At 43.6% G+C, this 23,016-nt stretch overlaps 1 protein-coding gene across 3 annotated transcripts in view; it reads left to right on the plus strand.

The window, feature by feature from the left end:
- The window catches only part of LOC125466175 (1-phosphatidylinositol 4,5-bisphosphate phosphodiesterase delta-3-like), a 151,208-nt gene that overhangs the window by 59,309 nt on the left and 68,883 nt on the right, over positions 1-23,016 (plus strand). For all 3 annotated transcript variants that reach the window (XM_059638836.1, XM_059638837.1, XM_059638838.1), the window contains exons 3-4: positions 661-889; positions 8,282-8,411. In XM_059638836.1, coding sequence (XP_059494819.1) covers positions 661-889; positions 8,282-8,411 — 359 coding nt within the window. The remainder of the gene's footprint in view (positions 1-660; positions 890-8,281; positions 8,412-23,016) is intronic.

Here is a 23,016-nt window from a genome sequence, read left to right on the forward strand (position 1 = left end):
CCACTTCTTACAGAGGGCTGCTTCCTTATCAGACCAATCAAACTGACAACTGCAGTGAAAACCAAAGCAAGAGAGAGCCAAACACAGGCAGCATTGCCCAGTAGTGTTTTAAAACTACTCTTCACTTCAAAACCTCAGTCAGAACTGGTTCACTTTTTTTTCCCCTCTCTATTACAAACCTTCTCTGCAATTAATCAGTATCGATCTACCCTTAATTTACCAATTCAACATCCGACCAATTGTCAGTCCTGAACCAAGAACATATCAGTACTAAAATGTCTGCAGTGTTCTTAGGGCAACAAATAATCTACAATTATCTTTCAATGCTAGGTCACATAAATATCAGTTTGATTGCTCTCTCCTCATTTCCAAAGCTATTGCTCAAATTTGGATTCTGAACTTCAGCTTCAACTAAAAATGAGCAAAATTAAAATAATGAATACCTCAGCAGAGGTGATCTTATTGGAACATACAAGATGCTAAAGAGACTTCCATTTTACATTGTTTTATACAGGGATCAATATTGATTGTGCTGTATGTTAGACGGGTTTCCTTGGTTACTGAAATAGTCCAGATTTCTGGCAAGTCCACGAAGATGCATCTTCTCCTGGATGGTTTTTCAGATCTTTTCCGATGCTAATTTCTTGTCCATTATTTCAGTCTCGGTAATGGATATCCGGGACATCCAAGAGGGCCATCGCTCTGAAGTGATGAAGAAACATGGAAGCGGCTTCTCGGAGAAACGGTGCTTCACCATCGTGTTCGCAGGCAACCGTACAGACCTGGACCTGGTAGCAGAGTCGGAGGAAGAAGGGAGGCGATGGGTTCAAGGCTTTAAAAAGCTAAGAAAGAAAGCAGAATCCATGAGTCAACGAGAGAAAATTCACCAATATCCTTTCTAAACTGCGTTCTGTGGCCAGGTGAGCAGTGGGTCTTTTAATAAGACCACATTGCTGAAATGATCATGAGCAATGATCATCTGAATTCCCCTGCAACATTGCTGGAAATGGAAATTGCAAGTACAGTCTTTGGTGGTGCAAGGTGTGTGTCTGTGTGCGTGAGTGCGTGTGTTTGCATGTGTGTTTGCATGTGCGTGTGTGTGTGTGTGTGTGTGTGTGTGTGTGTGTGTATTCCAAAGAATTGGCAGACAGCATGCTTTTATTCTGTTTTCACAAAGGAACTTCCCAGAAATGTCAGGAAATCAAAGGCCAAGTGCGAAGGCAGAATTGAAGGAAATCAGTATTGGTAAGATAATAGTGTTGAGGAAATTAACACAGATTAAATCTGACAGTTCTCCAAGGCCTGATAATCTACATCCCAGACTACTAAAGGAATTGGCCTTGGAATAATGGCTGTATGGTGATCATCTTCCAGAATTCTATAAAATCCAGAGCAGATCCTACAGACTGGAGAGTGGCAAATATAGCTCCACATTTTCTTTAAATAAAGAATGAGAGAGTGGGAATGGCACGGTGGCTCATTGGTTAGCACTGCTGCCTCACGGTGCGAGGGACCCGGGTTCAATTCCAGTCTCGGGCAACTGTCTGTGTGGAGTTTGCATGCTCTCCCCATGTCTGCGTGGGTTTCCACCAGGTGTTCCAGTTTCCTCCCACAGTCCAAAAGATGTGCAGACTAGGTGGATTGGCAATCTTAAATTGCCTGTAGTGTTCAGGGAGGTGTAGATTAGGTGGGTTATAGGGGAACGGGTCTGGGTGGGATGCTCTGAGGTTCGGTGTGGACTTGTTGGCCCAAAGGGCCTGTTTCCACACTGTAGGGATTCTATGAAAACGGATTACAGACCAATTATCCTCACATCATTCATGGGAAGGTGGTGGAGTCTATTAAAATAGACATGCATAATATATAGAAAGCATTAACGGGATTGGATAATAACATGCTGGCTTTATGAAAGGCAAATCATGCTTAACAAAATGAAGAACACAAGAACTGGGAGCAGGAGTAGGCAATTCAGCCCCTTCAATCTGCTCCACCATTTGATATCAACATGGCTGATCTCCAGTTGACCTCAACTCCGCTTTCCTGTCCGTTCCTCATTACCCTTAAACCTGCTACTAATTAAAAATCTATCTATGTTCTCCTCATAGGACGATACAGCATCCACTGCACTCTGGGGTGTGCATTCCACAGATTCATGACCCCTTGAGGGAAGTAATTTCTCTTCATGTCTGCTTTAAATCTGCCACCACTTATCCAAAAACCACGACCTCTCATTCTAGATTGTTTTACCATGGGTAAACATTCTTGCTCTGTCTGCTTTCACACGACACCACACTATAGTCCAACAATCATAGGTTTTCAGAGAGTTGTTCCTTCCTCACTTCACCTGATGAAGGAACAGCGGTCTGAAAGCTTGTGATTTGTGAAAGCTGGTGTTGTGTAACTTCTGACTTTGTCCACCCTAGCCCAACACCAGCACCTCCACATTATGTCCGTTTTATCAATTCACTTTAGTGGCTTATATGCCTACATAAGATCTCCTGTCATAACAGTCATGGAGTCATGCAGCATGGAAACAGAACCTTCAGTTCAACTTGTCCATGCTGACCAAGTTTCCCAAACTAAACTAGTCCCCCTTGCCTGCGATTGGCCCATGCCCCTCCAAATCTTTCCTATTTTTGTACCTGTCCTAATATCTTTTAAATATTGTCACTGTACTTGCATCTACCACTTAATCTGGCAGTTCATTCCACATACAAACTTGCCTCTCAGGTCCCTTTTTATTTCTTTCTCCGCTAACCTCAAAAATATGCCCCCTAGTTTTGAACACCCCCACCTGAGGGAAAAGACCTATGCTATTCATCTTATTTATGCCCCTCATGACTTTATAAACTTCTGTAAGGTCCAACCTCCTATGCTCCAGTGAAAGAAGTTGCAGTTTATCCAGCTTCTCCTTATAACTCAAACCCTCCAGTCCTCGTAACATCCTGGTATAGCTTTATGTCTCTTCATAAGACAAATCCTTCGTCTCTGGATTCCATCTAGTGAATCTTCTCTGAACTGCCTCTAATACAAGTAAATCCCTCCTCAAATAAGGGAACCAAAACAATAATTGTCCAGGTGCTGTCCCACTGATGCCTTGTGAAGTTGCAGAAATACTTCCCCACTTGTATGCTGTTTTTTTTTTTAGCAATAAATGACAAAATTCCAATCACCATTTGTGATACTCCTGATAGGGTCCATGAGGAATCACTAATTAATCTCCCTGTGGAGCTCTACAAGGATGAGTTCCCTGGGTAACAGGCAATGGCCTGCCCAGAGGCAATTCTTCATCTGAGCCCTTTATAATGGAGACCCCAAAGTGAAGTGAGGGTCTAGATGAACTGTCAGGAGGCTATTAATCTAGTGACCCAGGTAGTATTCTGAGAACCCAGGCTCAAATTGTGCTATAGCAGAAGGTGGAATTTGAATCCAATAAAAATTTGGAATTGAATATAATTATGACCATGAAACCCTTGTCAGTTGTTGGAAAAACCCATCTGATTCTCTAATGCCCTTGTTCCTTCCCAGTTTTGCTGCTTCCCCCTCTCCTCTCAATGTTTCCATTGCCTTTAACAGGCTTTGCGATAGCCAATTGACTACATGGACGATACACTGGTGGTAGTTCATAGAATCATTGGACCCTACAGAGAGAAAGCAGGCTACTCGGCCTATCAAATAGTTAAAAACAAAACAGAATGTCAAGGTGATTTGGTGATGGGGAAAAAACATTCAGTTGTATGCAAGAGCATCCTGGAATGGGTCTGCAGAGCTGTCTGTTCTGGGCTGGAAGTAGGCTATATACACTACAACTACTGGGTTTGTTTCGATGTTCTGCAATAAACTATACTTCCCAGAGAACAAAGAACTATACAGTACAGGAACAGGGCCTTCGTTTGATGATGTTATGCTGAACAAGTTGCGAAAGGAAACTAATCCCTTCTGCCTGCCTTTGGTCCATATCCCTCCATTCCTTGCATATTCAAGTGCTTATCTAAAAGTCCCTTAAATGTCCCTATGATGTCTCTCTCCACCAGCAGCCCTGGCAGTGCACTCCAGACTCCTACCACTCTTTGTGTGAACAACCTGCTCCTCACGTCTTTGAACTTTCCCCCTCTCACCTTAAATACATGCCCACTGGTATTAGACATTTCAACTCTTGGGGAGAAAGATTCTGACTGTTAGCCCTATCTATGCACCTCACAATATTATAAATTTCTATCAAATCTCCCCTCAGCCTCTGCCACTTAAGAGAAACTAGCAGAGTTTTTCTAACGTCTCCTTATAGCCCGTACCCTCTAATCCAGGCAGCATCCTGGTAAACCTCTTCTGTACACTCTCCAAAGCTTCCAGATCCACCTTGTATTGTGGCAACCAGAATTGAACACAATACTGTAAGTATGGCCTGACTGAAGTCCTGTAAAGCTGTAATGTGACATTCTTGACTCTTTACTGAATGCCCCAACCAGTAAAGCCAAACATGTAATACACCTTCTTTACCATGACTTGCTTGGCCACTTTCAGAATTGAATCCCAAGATTTGTTTCTACATCAATGCCATTCTACCATTAATTGTATTCTTTTCCTTAACATTTGATCCCCTAAAGTGCAACATCTCTCACTTACCCAGATTAAACTCCATCTGTCATTTGCCCACCTGTATCTGCAAGTGATCTCTATCCTGCTGTATCCATTGGCAACCTTCTACACTATCCACAACTCTACTAATCAATGTATCACCTGCAAACTTACTAACCCACCCATCCACATTTTTATTCAAGTCATTTATCCATATCATAAACAGCAGAGGTCCCGAAACGTCAGCCTTGCTGCTCCTATGATGCCACTTGGCCTTCTGTGTTCATCCAGCTCTACATCTTGTTATCTCAAGGTCCCAGTATAGATCCCCATGAACCACAGCTAGTCACAGACCTCCAGCCTGAAAAACACACTTCTGTCACTACCGTCTGGCTTCTATGGGCAAGCCAATTCTGAATCAACATGGCCAAGTCACTCTGGATCCCATCTTATGGATAAGCCTACCATGAGGGGCCTTGTCTAAAGCCTTACTGAAATCCACGGAAACAACATCCACTGCTGTACACTCATTGATCATCTTAGTCACCACCTTGAAAAATTCAACCAAGTTAATAAGACATGACCTTCCCTGCACAAACCTATGCCTACTGTCCCTAATTTGGCCATGCTTTCCCAAATGTGTGTAAATCCTATCCCAAAGAATTCTCTCTGATTGCATCCCAACCACTGATGTGAGACTCATCAGCCTATAGTTTCCTGGATTATCCCTACTTCCTTTGTTGAACAGAGAAACAACATTTGTGGCCTCTGAGACCTCTCCAGTGGCTAGTGAGGATACAAAGATCTTGATCAAGTCCCCAGAAATCTCCTCACTTGCCTCTCTCAGTAACGTGGGGTAGATATCATTACTGTAATGCTGTTCAAGAGCTTCTCCCGAGTTATCCTGTTGTTTTTAATCCATCTAAAGAATGGCTTTGGATTCTCTTTACTGACTCTTCAGCCAGGCTTCCTGAGATATCACACCTTCCTTATGATCTGCTGTACCTACTAGAGCTTTTTGAAGATGTAATTAGAACATAGAACATTACAGCACAGTACAGGCATTTCGGCCCTCGATGTTGTGCTGACCTGTCATAAGAATCTGAAGCCCATCTAACTACACTATTCCATGTACGTCCATATGCTTGTCCAATGATGACTTAAATATACTTAAAGTTGGCTAATCTACTACCGTTGCAGGCAAAGCGTTCCATTCCCTTTCTACTCTCTGAGTAAAAAAACTACCTCTGACATCTGTCCTATATCTTTCACCCCTGAATTTAAAGCTATGCCCCCTTGTGCTCACCGTCACCATCCTAGGAAAAAGGCTCTCCCTATCCAACCCTCTGATTATTTTATATGTTTCAATTAAGTCACCTCTCAACCTTCTTCTCTCTAACGAAAACAGCCTCAAGCTTCCACATCCTTCTTATAATGCAGTGATCAGAACTGTACGTAATACTCCAAGTGCGGCCGCACCAGAATTTTGTACAGATGCAGCATAACCTCTTGGTCCCGGAACTCGATCCCTCTATTAATAAGAGCTAAAACACTGTAACAGCCCTGTCAACCTGGGTGGCAACTTTCAAGGATCTGTGTACATGGACACCGAGATCTCTCTGCTCATCTACACTACCAAGAATCTTACCATTAGCCCAGTACTTTGCATTCCAGTTACTCGTACCAAAGTGCATCACCTCACACTTGTCCGCATTAAACTCCATTTGCCACCTCTCAGCCCAGCTCTGCAGCTTATCTATGTCTCTCTGTAACCTACAGCATCCTTCGTCCCTATCCACAACTCTACCGACCTTAGTGTCGTCTGCAAATTTACTAACCCATCCTTCTTCACCCTCATCCAGGTCATTTATAAAAATGACAAACAGCAGTGGACCCAACACTGACCCTTGCGGTACACCACTAGTAACTGGTCTCCAGGATGAACATTTCCCATCAACTACCACCCTCTGTCTTCTTTCAGCAAGCCAATTTCCGATCCAAACTGCTATATCTCCCACAATCCCATTCCTCTGCATTTTGTACAATAACTTACTATGGGGAACCTTATCGAACGCCTTGCTGAAATCCATACACCACATCAACCGGTTTACTCTCATCTACCTGTTTGGTCACCTTCTCAAAGAACTCAATAACGTTTGTGAGGCGCGACCTACCCTTCACAAAACCATGCTGACTATCCCTAATCAAATTATTCTTTTCTGGAATAGATGAGAGAGAATCAGTAGATGTAGTACATTTGGATATTCAGAGGGTTTTAGATTTTGCCCCTCAGAAGGGGGTAGTGAACAAAAGTAAAGCAGATGGGATATATTGGCATGGATCAAAAATTGGTTGACATACATGAAAGAGTGGGAAAAAGTGGGTCTTTTTCCAAGAGACAGGCAGTGACTTCTGGTGTACTGATCAATGCTTCAGACTGATGTTTATCCCATATGTTAAATGGCCTGGATGAGTGAACAAAATCCAACATTTGAAAGTTTGCAGATGACACAAAATCGAGTGAGGTTGTGTGAGTTCTGGGGAGGAGTCAAGGAGACAGGAACATTTTACATAAGTTGAGTCAGCAAACACATGGCAGATACAGTGAAACATGACTAAGTGTTTAATAATACCCTTCACTGTGGAAAAGAAAAGAGAGGAAGAGTATAATTAAATGATAATATATCAGGAAGTGGGGATGTACAAGAGATCTGGGTGTCTTTGGACATCAGTTAATGATTGTAGATAAGTAAGCGTAACAAGCAATTAGCAAGGTAAATAGTATATTAGCTTTCATTGAGCTTAGAAGTCAGGATATCTTACTGCAGTTATGCAGGGCCTGGTGAGACCACATCTGGAATATTGCCTGCAATTTTTGCCTCCCTATCTAGGAGAGGATATATGTCCTATAGAGGGTGCACAGTGGAGGTGCGCTAGGCTAATACCAGGGAGGGCAGGACTGTTCTGTGTAGAAGGACTGGATCGACAGGGCCTGTATTTGCTAGAGTTTAGAAGGTTGGGAGGGGATCTGATTGAAACACATAAAATTTGAATGGCACTGAATTGACTGAATGTAGGGAGGCTGTTTTCTCTGGTATGGGAGTCTAGAACCAGGGGCCAGAGTCTCAGGATGTGTGGTAGACCATTTAGGACTGAAATGAGAAAAGATTTCTTCACTCAAAGGGTAGTGATCTTGTTGAATTTTCTCCTACAGAAGGCTGTGCTGGCCAAGTCACTGAACACAGGTAAGTTTATGGATTTGAAAGGCATTAAGGGAAATGGAGTGAATGTAGGAATATGGCAATGAGGTAGAAGATCAGTAATGATGATGTAGAATGACAAAGCAAGTTTGATCAACTGAATAGCCTATTCCTGCTCCCTGGTTTCTGTGTTTTGCATTTGTGTATGAATGTGCAGCATATGTCTGTGCCACACTCCCTCTTTCCCTACTACCCTTCATTTTCTGTCTGTGTCTGTTTTGCCCGTTGCACTCTTTGCCTCACTTTCTCTCTCTCTCCCCCTCTTGCTTTCTGTCTGTCCCTCTTACTCACTGCCCTGTCTCTGTTTCACCCTCTCTTATTGACCTCTGTACGTGTACTTCGCTCTTCCCTACTGCCCCTGCTACACCATATCATCTCTGACTGTCTCTGTCATTCTGTCCCTGTCTCCCTCACATTTTTGAGTGATGTCCTTTACATGAATCTATCTGGATCCATGAATACCTCCGGAAGGCTGACAAAAACAAGGACAACAAAATGAGCTTCAAAGAGATTAAAAACCTGCTGAAGATGATCAACATTGAAACTGAAGATGAATATGCTTACCAGCTGTTCAAGGTAGGAAGCTATGTGACTGCATGGAGAGACTGTTTGTGGAAGTCATTTCTGTCATATCCGCAAGGTCATGACAACTTGCTTTTTGAAACTGACCTGTTTTCACAAACAGCCCTGAGTGAAAGTTAACATGCAGGAGCAGCAAGTGATCAGGAGACAGTGATAATGGGAACTGCAGATGCTGGAGAATCCAAGATAACAAAGTGTGGAGCTGGATGAACACAGCAGGCCAAGCAGCATCTTAGGAGACAGATGGTTTGCTTGGCCTTTGTTGTGAGCTATATTGAAAATTTTTCATCTAGCACTCATCAGGACAATTCACAAAAGTACCAAATTAAGGGGAAAAAAACATTTATACTGTATGAGAAGCAAGTGTTGACTGATTGGCAAGTAAACCTTGCCAGAGGCTTTTCCATGGAGAATGAACTGGTTAGATGACAATTAACTGACAGTTTAAGTTTTAAAACCAGCAAATTGACATTGGCACAGTGCATGTAAATTTTATCTGTCTACAAAGAATACAGTATTACAGAATATTAATATGTATAGCGTAAAGTCAGCTACTGAGACAGCTCAGAATACAAAAGTTGGCTGTTAGCATAATTCTAGTTCAGGTTCTAAAATTATTCTGGAAGAACAACATCTCATCCTCTGCTTGGGAAGGTTTGTAGACTTTAGAATTCAGCATCAATTTCAATAACTTTAGGGCATCGATACCTCCTTCCATGTTTTTTACTTATCTCCCATTCCCCAGGTCTCGTCATAACATGGATTGCTTCTAGCAGAGCTTTTTGTTTAGATTCCCTACAGTGTGAAAACAGGCCCTTCGGCCCAACAAGTCCACACCGCCCCTTGGAGCAGCCCACCCAGACCCATCCCCTTATAACTCACACACCCCTGAACACTATGGGCAATTTAGCATGGCCAATTCACCTAGCCTGCACATCTTTGGACTGTGGGAGGAAACCGGAGCACCCAGAGGAAACCCACGCAGACACGGGGAGAATGTGCAAACTCCACACAGACAGTTACCTGAGGCTGGAATCGAACCCGGGTTCCTGGCACTGTGAGGCTGCAGTGCTAACCACTGAACCACCATGCCACCCACTATTCCCAAGCTAACCCACTGTCAACCACTCAGAATCCCACCCCACCTCTCCCCACACATTGAATGTCCTGGTGGCTTGACAGCAGCATCCTATTAGTGGTGAACACCACTCACATTGCTACAGATGGTAGCAGTGTTAAACAGTGTTCATCTATTGCTCAAGCCTTTCTGGACAATTTTGAAGACGAAAAAGTGATGGCCGTATGCATTATATGGCAAGAAACTATTTCATCAGTGTTTAAAATTTCCAGTTTTCAAGAGATGAGAGAATATTGAGATGTTGAAATGACTAAAGTAAAAGAGGCGTGACTGAGGGTTTCAGCAGCCAATGAGCTGAGATGGGAGACGTCAGGTGATGTTACCAAAGTGGAACATGGCTGCCTTAGTGATCATGAGAATGAGGTTGGAATCTTGTCTCAGGAACGAATGTGGTGCCAACTTTGTAAGCAAACTGACTTCACCTCGGACAGTTGCCAGGTGAAGAGATATACTTGGCAGAAAGGAAAATGAAGCTTGGAAAACGGACTGAGAATGATGATTTCAGTCTTTGTGAAATTTAATTGGAGGTAGTGTCTGCTCATGTAGTACGGACGTTGGATGAGCAACCTGACCATTTAGCAACACATGAAGGAGTCCAGAGAAGTGGCAATGAAATAGACCTGGCTGTCATCACTGTACATGTGAAAATTATCATTGTGTCTTCAGAAGATGTTACGATAGGACAGCAAGCACATGCCAAATAGCTGGAAATGTACAAAATAGGAGTAGGCCACTCTGCCCATTGAGCCCATTCCGCCATTTAACATGATCATGGCTTCTGGTATTGAGAATTCTACAGATTCACCACCTTCTGAACGAAGACATTTTTCTTCATCTCAGTCTGAAATGGTCTGATGGATTTCCTGAGACGGTGACCATTTTCTGTGGACTCTTTCCCACACCCCAACCTGACACCCCAACCCCACCCCTACTCCTCATCCAGGAGAAACAATATCATCACTACAACCAGTCTGTCCAACCCTTTCAGACTATTTTATACAAAGAGATTGAACATAGTTCCTTGAAGGACACCATTGGTAGCAACAGTGGGAAGGGCGGCCATTCTAAGTGACTCTGGTTGCAATCAGTAAGAATGGAACGGATGAGAGAAGTCCCATCCCAACTAGATAACCATGGAGAGAGCTGGGTGAGGACGATATGGTCAACTGTGTCAAACAGGTCAGGAAGGATGAGGGAGACTTTGTTACACTCATACAGGATACCATTGGGACTTTGGGAACCATTTCTGGCAGAGGCAGAATCCTGATTGGAGTGATTCAATAATGGAGCTCAGGAAAAGATGGGAATCAGGTTGGGAGCTAACAAACCATTTAGGAACTCTGAAAAGGAAAGGAAACTTAGGGATGGGATAATAATTTGCAAGGATAGTAAGGCCAAGAGTTTTTTGAGGGGAAATATGATGACTGCAGGTTTAAAGGATGGATGGACAACGTGTGTAGAGAAAGAACTGTTAATATTATTGGTTAACAAGATAGCTGAGATAACAAGGTGTAGAGTTGGATGAACGCAGCAGGCCAAGCAGCATCAGAGGAGCAGGAAGGCTGACATTTCAGGTCTAGACCCTTTTTCAGAAATGGGGAAGGGCAAGGGGATTCTGAAATAAATAAGGAGAAAGGGGGAGGCAGATAGAAGATGGATAAAGGAGGAGATAGGTGGAGAGGAGACAGACAAGTCAAGGAGGCGGGGTTGGAGCCAGTAAAGGTGAATGTAGGTGGGGAGTTAGGGGGGGGATAGGTCAGTCCAGGGAGGACGGACAGGCCAAGGAGGTGGGATGAGGCTAGTAGGTGGGAGATGGGGATGGGGCTTGAAATGGGAGGAGGCGATAGATGGGAGGAAGGACAGATTAGGGAGGCATGGACAAGCTGGGCTGGTTTTGGGATATGGTTGGGGGAGGGGAGATTTTGAAGCCTGTGAAGTCCACATTGATACCATTGGGCTGCAGGACTCCCAAGCGAAATATGAGATGCTGTTCTTGCAACCTTCAGGTGGCATCATTGTGGCACTGCAGGAGGCCCAGGATGGACAGGTCATCCAAGGACTGGGAGGGGAGTTGAAATGGTTCGCGACTGGGAGGTGCAGTTGTTTGGTGCGAACCGAGCGTAGGTGTTCCGCAAAGCGGCCCCCAAGCCTCCGCTTGGTTTCCCCGATTTAGAGGAGGTCACAACAGGTACAGCAGATGCAGTATACCACATTAGCAGATGTGCAGGTGAACATCTGTTTGATGCGGAAAGTCTTCTTGGGGCCTGGGTTGTGGGTGAGGGAGGAGGTGTAGGGGCAAGTGTAGCACTTCCTGCGGTTGCAGAGAAAAGTGCCAGGTGTGGTGGGGCTGGTGGAGAGTGTGGAGCAGACAAGGAAATCACGGAGAGAGTAGTCCCTCAGGAAAGCAGATAAGGGTGCAGAGGGAAAAATGTCGTTGGGCGTGAGGTCGGATTGCAGCTGGCGAAGGTGTCAGAGGATAATGCGTTGGATCCGCAGGTTGGTGGGGTGGTATGTGAGAATGAGGGAGATTCTGTTTTGGTTATTATTGCGGGGAGGGAGTGTGAGGGATCAGTTGCGGGAAATGCGAGAGACACAGCCAAGGGCATTTTTGACCACTGTGGAGGGGAAGTTGCAGTCCTTGAAAACCAGGACATCTGGGAATGTCTCATCTCGGGAGCAGATGCAGCAGAGTCGAAAGAATTGGGAATAGGGGATGGCCTTTTTGCAGGAAGGTGGGTGAGAGGAGGTGTACTCTAGGTAGCTGTGGGAATAGGTAGGCTTGAAATTGATTTGGCCAAAGATGGACATAGAGAGATTCAGGAAGGAGAGAGAGGTATCAGAGATGGTCCAGGTGAACTTGAGGTTGAGGTGGAAGGTGTTAGTGAAGTGGATGAACTGTTCGAGCTCCTCATGGGAGCACGAGGACGGAGAGCTGTTGTGTCATTGTAAATACTAGAGAAAGCAAGACCTGTCTGAAGTTGTGGGATGGGGGACAGGATTGTGTTGTTTTGAGAATGTGGTGAGCGTGGACAAGAAACGGGTAAATTCATCCTTTAGATTAGCGTGTTTCTGTTTGGACTTGCTCAGATCCAGGATTAAAACTGGGGTGGAACATTTGGTCTTGCTCATCGAGCACTGGCCCAATGAAGAAACTTGCAGTCATTTACAGCATCACATCTTCAGTTGTGGCACCTGTTACTGTTAATGACCAACATTGGAAGTGCAATGAACCATTGGGCAGAATAAGGAACATAGAACAGTACAGTGCAGGAACAGGCCCGCCATGTCTACGTTGACCATGACGCTATTCTAAACTAATCACATCTGCCTCCATATGGTCCGTGTCCCTTTGTTCCCTGCCTGTTCATGTGTCTGTCTAGGCATCTACCACACTCACCTTAATTCTATGGTCCCTAGTTTTTAACATTTCCACTCTTGGGAAAAATTTCTGAGTATTCATACTACACATGCCTCTCAAGATTTTATATACAGAGGACGATCTTGTATTTCATCAATCTTTTTCATCACATCAAGATTATCAATCATAGTGCAGCTAATTGGCAGTACCATTGTTGTAATGCTGGAAATGCAGCAGTCCATTTTTACATGGCAAGCCCCCAGAAAGAGCTGTGTTTTAGTCTGTTTTAGTGATGTTGCCTATGGTATGAATATTGATGAAGACACCAGAGAAAGCTCCCCTGCTCTTCTTTGGAACAGTACCATGTGATCTTTTACATCACTGGAGAGGATGGACTAGGCCATAGTTTAACACTTCATCTGGAAGATCACAGTGCCAATGCATGTCAATCTGGATATTGCACTGTAGCCTCGGGAGTAGGACCTGAACCCACAACCTTTCCCACTCAGGTGTGGCTGCTGCCCACAGAATCATAGAAGGAAGTAATCTTTAATACAATATTCAGGTCAGTTCTCCCCAGTGGTTAGTGCTGTCCAAAATCATTCATCTAATTGGTGTTTGGGTTGGAGCAATTTGGAACAAATTGCTTTTACATAAAGCCTTCACTGGAACAAACTTACAATGAAGGGGCGTATTGAATTGAACTGGTTCAATAGGAGCCTATGTGGATGTGGTGTGATAATGACTTTACATTCCACACAATATTCATCAATATCAGCTGTTCTGCAGTCTCCAGAGTGTATCTTGACCTTCTGATCCCAAGGTGAAAACACTCCACCAGCCCATAGCTGTCATATTGAGAATCATGCAGTTTTTACAGCACTGATAAGGATTTGTCAGATAATGATTGAATCTGTTCACAGCTCTGCCTGTTACAAGAGATATGCCAGAGATATTATGCAGTGACCAACAATATAATTACAATGCTTAGCAGCTGCAGACATGTAAAGATGCCAAGTGCAGACAGTTGGCTGAGCACTGATACATTTTAGAATGTCTACAACACTGAAGCAGTCTCGACAGTATTTTCAAGCAGCACTTATCTGATTGAAACACGTAGGATCCTGAAGGAACTAGACGAAGTGCATATTGAATGGATATCTCCCATAATGAGAGAGAGACTAGATCTGGTCTGGAATGATTTTTAATGGACAAAGGAGTCAAGAGTTGTGTGAGGGCAGATGGAAAAGTGGAGCTGAGACCACAGTTATACCAGCTATGATCATATTGAACAGCAGAGCAGGTGCGTAGGAATAAGTATTCCTGTACCTAAGTGCGATGTAATAATCTATTGACTAATCTTCATTGACCACAGTGCTCCAGACCTCATTACAGCCTGAGTCTATTCATGGACAAATGTGCTGAACTCCAGGGAGGAGGTGAGAGTGACTGCCCTTGATATCAAAGCTGCATTTAATCAAGGTTTGACATTGGTAAACCCAAAGAAAACTAGAAGTAGCAGAAATGGCCCCCCCCCCCCCCCCCCCCCCACCGGATTGGAATCATAGCTAGCATGAAGGTGGTTGTTGTTAGAAGCTGGATGTCTCAGACCCAGGACACCACTGCAAGAGCAAGTTCCCTTGGTCCAACTATATTCAATTGCTTTATCAATGACCTTCTGTTTAACATAAGGTCAGACATAGGGCTGCTGGCTGATGATCGTGTACTGTTCAGTTCTATTTATGACTCTTCAGATTCTGAAGCACTTCATGAAGGGTTGGACTGATAACTTGTAACATCAACTTGCCTGGGTTGCTTGTGGGCTTCCAGAGGGGCTGGTGTGTAGAAGGACTTGCACAGAAAGGGCCAACTACCCTCTTCCCATAACTCACATCCCTCACCTCTAGGTGAGGAGAGAAGGTCTGGATCCCTCTGTCTGAACTCTAGGTGGCTACATAATCGCTCCCAATCGGTGCAATCAAGTCAAGAAGAATTGGCAGCCTCTGATTCTTTAGCATGTGCCAATTGATGGCCATATGTATGACCACTTCTGCCATTTTGTTGATAAATGAGAGTAGACTGAGGGGATGGTTTTTATGACCAGGCTCTGGAAAAGGTTCCCTAGTTTATTACAGTTGGGATACCCCAATTTAGCAAGCTCCTAGGTGAGGAAGAATGAACTTCCTTTCTTTACTCACCAGTCTTTAGTTTGATTAACAAGGTTAACTTAAGAAAAGATCTCTTCTCTTGAATAACTTGCTCCCACACCAAATAATTTTCTGTTTTAAAAGCAGCCAATTTAACCTTGCTTTTGCGAGTTAATAAAAGAGAAAGAGCTCATTAGTTACTGAAAATGAAAATAAACAATAATACAACATTCACATAAACACAGATTACAAATGAGAGGTGCATAATAAAAGGATAAAAGTTTAGAATGAAATACAAATCAGTTTCCAAGTTCTGTCAAAAATAGATAATGGACTTTGTGACTGTTATTTTTGATATTACCAGTAGCAATGATGTTGAACCATTGATTTAAAGACACTTGGCTGAAATTGTCTTTTTTTGCGATTTTCAGCAGTGTCTGTTTTGCAGAACTCAGTGAGGTGGGGATTTTGTTGATCTATGTGGGTAGTTGTCTACGTAGCTGCAGAAGATCACAGTTCAGTTTGTTTTGGCTTACTTCTGTCCCTTTGAAAATTTTCTACTTGAAGTTCTTTTAGCACAAGCAGGTATAACATTCCAGGATTTCTCTCCAGATAGCCACTGAATTTACACCCACAGCAATCCTGATCTATGCCACTTAATAAGATAAAACATATATGGTAATTAAAAATTCTATATATCCATATGTTCTTCCTCATTCTGATCCATAGTTATAACAGTGGTTTCGACCATGTTGGATGAGATTAGATTCCCTACAGTGTGGAAACAGGCCCTTTGGCCCAACAAGTCCACAATGCCCCTTGAAGCATCCCACTCAGACCCATTCCCCCATAACCCACACACCCCTGAACACCACGGGCAATTTGGCATGGCCGATCCACTTAGCCTGCACATCTTTGGACTGTGGGAGGAAACCGGAGCACCCGGAGGAAACCCACGCAGACACGGGGAGAATGTGCAAACTCCACACAGACAGTCGCCCGAGGCTGGAATTGAACTCAGGTCCCTGGTGCTGTGAGGCTGCAGTGCTAACCACTGAGCCACCGTGCCGCCCCAAGATTAGTCCTACTTTTTGTGTACAGGACATACCTGGATGATTTTCCACATTGTTGGGTTGATGCTATTGTTGCAAATGTACTGAAATGTGGCAAGTTCAAATCTTCAGTACTATTGCTGGAATGTTGTCAAGGCCCACGATATCCAGGGCCTCCAGGTATTTCTTGATATCATGTAGAATGAATCAAAATGGCTGAAGACTGTCTGAAGACTGATGCTGGAGATCTCTGGAGGAGGCCGAGATGGATAGTCCATTGGGCACTTCTGACAGAAAACTGTTGCAAATGCTTTAGCCTTGAATCTTTGCACTGATATATGCTGGACTTTACAAACATTGAAGATGGGAATTTGTGAAGCTTCTCTTTCTCCAGTGAGTTGTCTAATTGTCCACCACCATTCATGATTGGATGTGACGGGAGTGCAGAGCTTAAGATTGATCCATTTATATTTGGGTTGTATATCCCTGTGTATATTAGTTTCCTTCTGCTGTTTGGCAACCAAGTGATCTATGTTGTAGCTTCATCAGGTTGACTCCTCATTATGAAGAATGCCTAGTGTTGCTCTTGGCATGTCCTCCTGCACTCTTCATTGAATGATGGTTGATCCCATGGCTTGACAGTAATAGTAAAGAGGGGGATGTGTCAGGCGGTGAGGTTATCAATTGTGTTGGAGTACGATTCTGCTGCTGATGCTTGCCTACACTGCCTCATGTATGCCTAGTCTTGAGATATTAGATCTGCTTAAAGTCTGTCCTATTTGGTATAGTGCCACGTAACACAATAGAGGGTACCCATGCAGTCATGGACAGATGCATCTGTAAAAGGCAGATTGGTGAGGATGAGGTCACATTTGTTTTTCCCCTTGTGGTGGTTCTCATCAGCAGATCCAGTCTAGCATCTAAGTGCTTTAGGACTTGATCCTGTCGATGAATAGTGCTGCTATCAAGCCACTGTTGGACATTGGTGGACATTGAAATCCTCCATCGCACCCACACCCCCCCTCCCCCACCCCCACTCCACCCCTAGTGCATCCTCCACTGAACACTGATCCATCAGCCAATGGAAAGATGGTGTATGGTAATCAGGAGGTGGTTTCCCTGCCCATGTTTCACCTGGTGCCATGAGACTTTTCATGGGGTCCAGAATCAGTATTGAGAACTCTGAGCGCAACTGTCTCCTGACTGGTATGCCACTGCACTGCCATCTCTGCTGGGCCTGTCCTGCCAGTGGGACATGATATACTAAAGATGGTGCTGGTGACGTTATAAGACAGGATTCTGCGAGTATGCCAAGGATGAAGTTGTATCTTGGACAACTCTTAGTTTTCTCTTTGGTAAGAGATGTGAAGGCTCAGTTAGGGCACTTGAGGGCTACAAGGTAGCCAGGAAAGACCTAAAGAGAGAGCTCAGAAGAGCCAGGAGGAGACATGAGAAGTTGTTGGCGGATAGGATCAGGGTAAACCCTAAGGCTTTCTATAGGTATCTGAGGAATAAAAGAATGACGAAAGTAAGATTAGGCCCAATCAAGGATAGTAGTGGTGAGTTGTGTGTGGAGTCAGATGAGATGGGGAAGTGCTAAATGAATATTTTTCAACAGTATTAAGAAAAGAAAATTGTACAAAATACGGAGGAATGGAATTTTGGGAGATATAGCAGTTTGGTTCGGAAATTGGCTTGCTGAAAGAAGACAGAGGGTGGTAGTTGATGGGAAATGTTCATCCTGGAGACCAGTTACTAGTGGTGTACCGCAAGGGTCAGTGTTGGGTCCACTGCTGTTTGTCATTTTTATAAATGACCTGGATGAGGGCGTAGAAGGATGGGTTAGTAAATTTGCAGACGACACTAAGGTTGGTGGAGTTGTGGATAGTGATGAAGGATGCTGTAGGTTGCAGAGAGACATAGATAAGCTGCAGAGCTGGGCTGAGAGGTGGCAAATGGAGTTTAATGCAGACAAGTGTGAGGTGATGCACTTTGGTAGGAGTAACCGGAAGGCAAAGTACAGGGCTAATGGTAAGATTCTTAGTAGTGTAGATGAGCAGAGAGATCTCGGTGTCCATGTACACAGATCCTTGAAAGTTGCCACCCAGGTTGACAGGGCTGTTAAGAAGGCATACAGTGTTTTAGCTTTTATTAATAGAGGGATTGAGTTCCGGAGCCAAGAGGTTATGGTGAAGCTGTACAAAACTCTGGTGCGGCCGCACTCGGAGTATTGCGTACAGTTCTGGTCACCACATAAGAAGGATGTGGAAGCTTTGGAAAGGGTGCAGAGGAGATTTACTAGGATGTTGCCTGGTATGGAGGGAAGGTCTTACAAGGAAAGGCTGAGGGACTTGAGGCTGTTTCCGTTAGAGAGAAGAAGGTTGAGAGGTGACTTAATTGAAACATATAAAATAATCAGAGGGTTAGATAGGGTGGATAGGGAGTGCCTTTTTCCCAGGATGGTGACGGTGAGCACGAGGGGGCATAGCTTTAAATTGAGGGGTGAAAGATATAGGACAGATGTCAGAGGTAGTTTCTTTACTCAGAGAGTAGTAAGGGAATGGAACGCTTTGCCTGCGACAGTAGTAGATTCGCCAACTTTAGGTACATTTAAGGCGTCATTGGATAAGCATATGGACGTATGTGGAATAGTGTAGGTTAAATGAGCTTGAGATCGGTATGACAGGTCGACACAACATCGAGGGCCGAAGGGCCTGTACTGTGCTGTAATGTTCTATGTTCTATGTTCTATGGTATGCAGATCTCCAAACTGGAAGTCAATGTGTTGACATGCAATTGGTATAAACACTACCTCAGAGTGACCACGTGGCAGGTTGGGTTAGAAGGAGGACTGCTTTGGGCGAGCTCTCTCAATTTTGGGACTAGACCCCAGATTTTTGTCAAGAGTACCCTAAAGGGCTAAGAGCAGACTTGATGGGACAAAATTACCTATTCCTACTCATATGTCTTATGCATCGACAGGGCTATGCCAGTTGTTGATTCCAATGCCTTAATCATTGCCCGGTTGTCTTTCTGCATTTATTCACTGCTTTAGACTTCGTAGCAGCTTATTACAAGTGAGTGGCTTGCTAAGCAATTTTAAAGGGTGATTAAGAAATCAATCACATTGCTTTGGGTCTGGAGCCACAGGTAGACTAGAGTAGGTAAGGTGACAGATTTCCTCCCCTAAAAGACAGTGATACAGCTGAGTTGTTATAACAATCAATATAGTTGCCATTAGATGAGCTTTTAGTTCAAATTTCACCATCTGCCCTGGTAGGATTTGAGCGCATGTCACCAAAACATTAGCTGAGGGTTCTGGATTAATAGTCCAGTGACATTACCTGCATCCCAACACCTGCTCTGGGTGTGGGGGGGAGATACAACTTTCACTGCCCAGTGCTTGGTAAAGTTCTATGCAGTTTTTCACTGCTATGTAGGAAAGGTTCTGGTTCTCTGTGCAGGAAGTTGTCCTTCTTTCTGGGAGGTTATTGCAACAGCTGAAAAGGGAACACTGATGCTAAATCAGCTGATGGGAATTGGTGTTCAAAAGTAGACTTCTCTCTCACTCCCAAACACTCCCACAAATCCAGAGAAGTGACCAGGATACATGAAGCTCCAGTTACTGTTTGCCTTGTGACTGATTGCCTTTGTGAGTATTTGAGGCATGTGGGAGAACAGAGGAATGTGAGTTGTTATTGTTGCTAGCTCAAGCCCATGTTGACATTCTGCAACAGCCCACCTATTACTTACCTGCTCTGCCTTAGTCAATGTTAGCCATGTTAACAGTTTAAAAGCCACTTTCTCTGTTTTTAGTCTGCAGTGAGTGGTCATATCAATATGGTTATTTTTGGCAAACACGCTTTCAAGGACCCTCTGCTCCTTTTGCTGCAGAACAGCTGAGCTGACGTGGGGTAAAGATGGTCTCAGCGAGCTCAAGTGGAGGGAAGTTTAAAACGTCACTGTAAAAAAACATCAAATACAATGAAAAAGCGCATTCTTTGAAAATGCCTTCATGACTTTCTTCTTCCATATCAATGCATGAGTCTAGCTCACATCTTCAATCAATTAAATTTGCAAATATCCTGATTGTAGGAACTCATTGTGGCTTTTTTGAGTTTTGGTAGATTCTGTGAATTTTGGTAGTGGGAAATTTTGGGTGAGGAAAAGAGGTGTCTAACTCTAAAATTCCAAAAGGGTCATCCTTGGTCTGCCACAATCTTGGAATTATGTCTAACTAGCAAACATCACATGCATCTATTAATACACATAATAGACCACATCTTGTTTTGTTTTGAGGAGGAGCGCTTGTTCTCATTAAGACTCAGTAGTGGTTCATCGTTAGTGCTGCAGAGAGACTTCCCTACAATGAAGTGTGACAGGGGTCAGGGTCCAAGTCAATAATTGTTGAATCTTCTTCTCTTAATTGTTTAGTTTTGGGGCAAAACATTGTTCCTTCAAGAGAAGTAAGTTTCTCTTGGTCACGCTGTGTACTTTGCTTTCTATTTTAGTTCGTTGTCTGAAAGTGGATTTAAATCATTTTACGTTTTTAACTGAGCTGCTGTGATTTCTCTTTACACTGATTCCTTACATGACTGTGTTGGTTGGGAGTTGCCTTGCCAAATCTTTGGATCTGGTGACAGTTGTTGTTGTTGCAGAGTCCATGTTGATGTTTGCAAGGGTTCGGAAACAGCTCAGTCACTTCTGCAGTATGGTCAGAGTCAGCAAGCCTGCTCTCATTGGACATCTGGGCCCATTGCAACAAACTGGACAGACAAACTATTGCAGTAGATTACAGTGTGCTTGTGGTTACTATACCAGAGAGAGATTTTCAGAGAAAACACAGGACATCACATTCTGGATCATCTCCAAGTCCATAAAGTTCATTTGTCTTGGACATTGATTGTCTGTCGCTGACAGCTTTATCTGATTCCCTTGTGTGAGGCCAGACTGTGTAACACGGCAGACTATTCTACTTTGAAATGTATCACACCAGTGTGTTTCTTTTGTCACTTGTAAGTCAGAATTATACAGAGATATTGGTAGTCATCAGGAATCATGTCACTGTCCCATTTGCCCAGCGTTGCCAAGGGTATTGTTCCCTGCTAATATTGCCAGCCCCATCTGGGACCGAGATGAGGAGAAATTTCTTCGCTCAGAATGGTGACCCTGTGGAATTCTCTGCCACAGCAAGTGGTTGAGGCCAAAACATTGAACGTTTTCAAGAAGGAGTTAGATACAGTTCTCGGGGCTAAAGGGGTCAAAGGGTATGGGGAGAAACTGGGAGCAAGGTATTGAGTTGGATGATCAGCCGTGATCAAGTTGAATGGTGGAGCAGGCTTGAGGGTCTAAATGACCTACTTCTCCTACCCTCATGTTTCTGTGAGCCCTGCACACATCACAAATATAACTCTGCGCCCATGGTTAGCATGGAGTTGTCTGGCCTCAGCCAGGGCTTCCTGGTTAGTAAACTGCTCCTGAATGTGGTTCAATTTCTCTTCCCCCTGCCAGACAATCTCAACCTCTTCTACAATACCAGCCCTGGCACCTACCAAACGAAATTTGTGGAGTTAAACCCAGCAACATTTCAAATCCTCCTTAATTAGCACTTGAGCTGTGTGGTCTACTTGACTTCATCTATTTTCAATCCTCCTGTAGTCAGTAGTGAGGGCATACAACACACAAGTGTTATGTTATAGGTCAGACCAGACACCCTTGAAATATATTAGGAAGATAGCCCAGACCCTAATGTTTCCTTATTTTAATGATAAATGTGAACTGCTGTATTCCAGATGTAATTTGATTGGTCAAACTACTCCACATTATGAAAAACACGATTTATTCAAAACTGTACTTAAAATACGACAAAAGAAAGAAGAATGTTTAATAACAACACTATTGGAAAACTTAACAGTATAATAGATTATTTTACTTCCAAACTGTAACTGTTCCAGTATAGTAACATCCCATAAGCACACCCTTGGCAAATTCGAAAAATAGAATTGTCTTACACACAGCTCCAGCAGCCCAAGAGGAGAAACATCTTGGGAAAACTCAGAGTGTCGCAGCTGGGAGAGATTCACTGCTTTCCGACTCTGCTGAGACCCCAGCCACAACCTCTGCTGAACAAACTAAAAATCCTAGTTCTGTGAGAGCTCGACCACATCCATTCAGACTGCTTTTATTGTTCAAATTTTCAACCAAAAAACCCAACGTCTCTCCAGCTCTTTGCTCCAGTGGTTTTGGTAGGCTGCGTCATCACACAACAACCCGCTTTCATGTGAGAAACTAGAGCAACACACTTGTCTGCTAATCTGATGTCTGTAAAAGATTCCAAGACACCATTTTGAAAGTAGAAAGGGGTGTAGTCCCTGGTGTCCTGACCAATATTTATCCCCTGATCAACATCACACAAGCAGCAAAAATAAATAAATAAAATAAGACAAAGAACTGTGGGTGCTGAAGATCTGAAACAAAAACAGAAATTGCTAGAGAAACTCAGCGGGGTCTGGCACCATCTCTGGGAAGAAAGCAGAGTTCGTGTTTTGAGTCTGGTGATTCTTCATCAGACCATACGAGTAGCTGGTCTGATTATCACATTGTAGTTTATGGGAGTTTGCTGTGTATAGATTAAGTTGCAGAATTAATTACATTACAACAGTGTGTTCAAAGGAGTTTTATTGTGTGAAGAGTTTTGGGAAATGGTTTGGTTTTGAAAAGTGCTTTATAAACGCAAGTTTTCCTAGTTTTCACACGTAATGCGAGCCACTGTCATTTGCTGCTATGTACACTCACTGCACTTGGGGAATGAGATGTAGATTTCCAAATAGAACGACAGTTCTAATCCATAGAGAAAGGTGATCATGAGCGGTTCCTGAACAGCAGGACTACACAATATAAGCAG

The sequence above is a fragment of the Stegostoma tigrinum genome, chromosome 31 (assembly GCF_030684315.1).
Source record: "Stegostoma tigrinum isolate sSteTig4 chromosome 31, sSteTig4.hap1, whole genome shotgun sequence".
Taxonomy (NCBI): domain Eukaryota; kingdom Metazoa; phylum Chordata; class Chondrichthyes; order Orectolobiformes; family Stegostomatidae; genus Stegostoma; species Stegostoma tigrinum.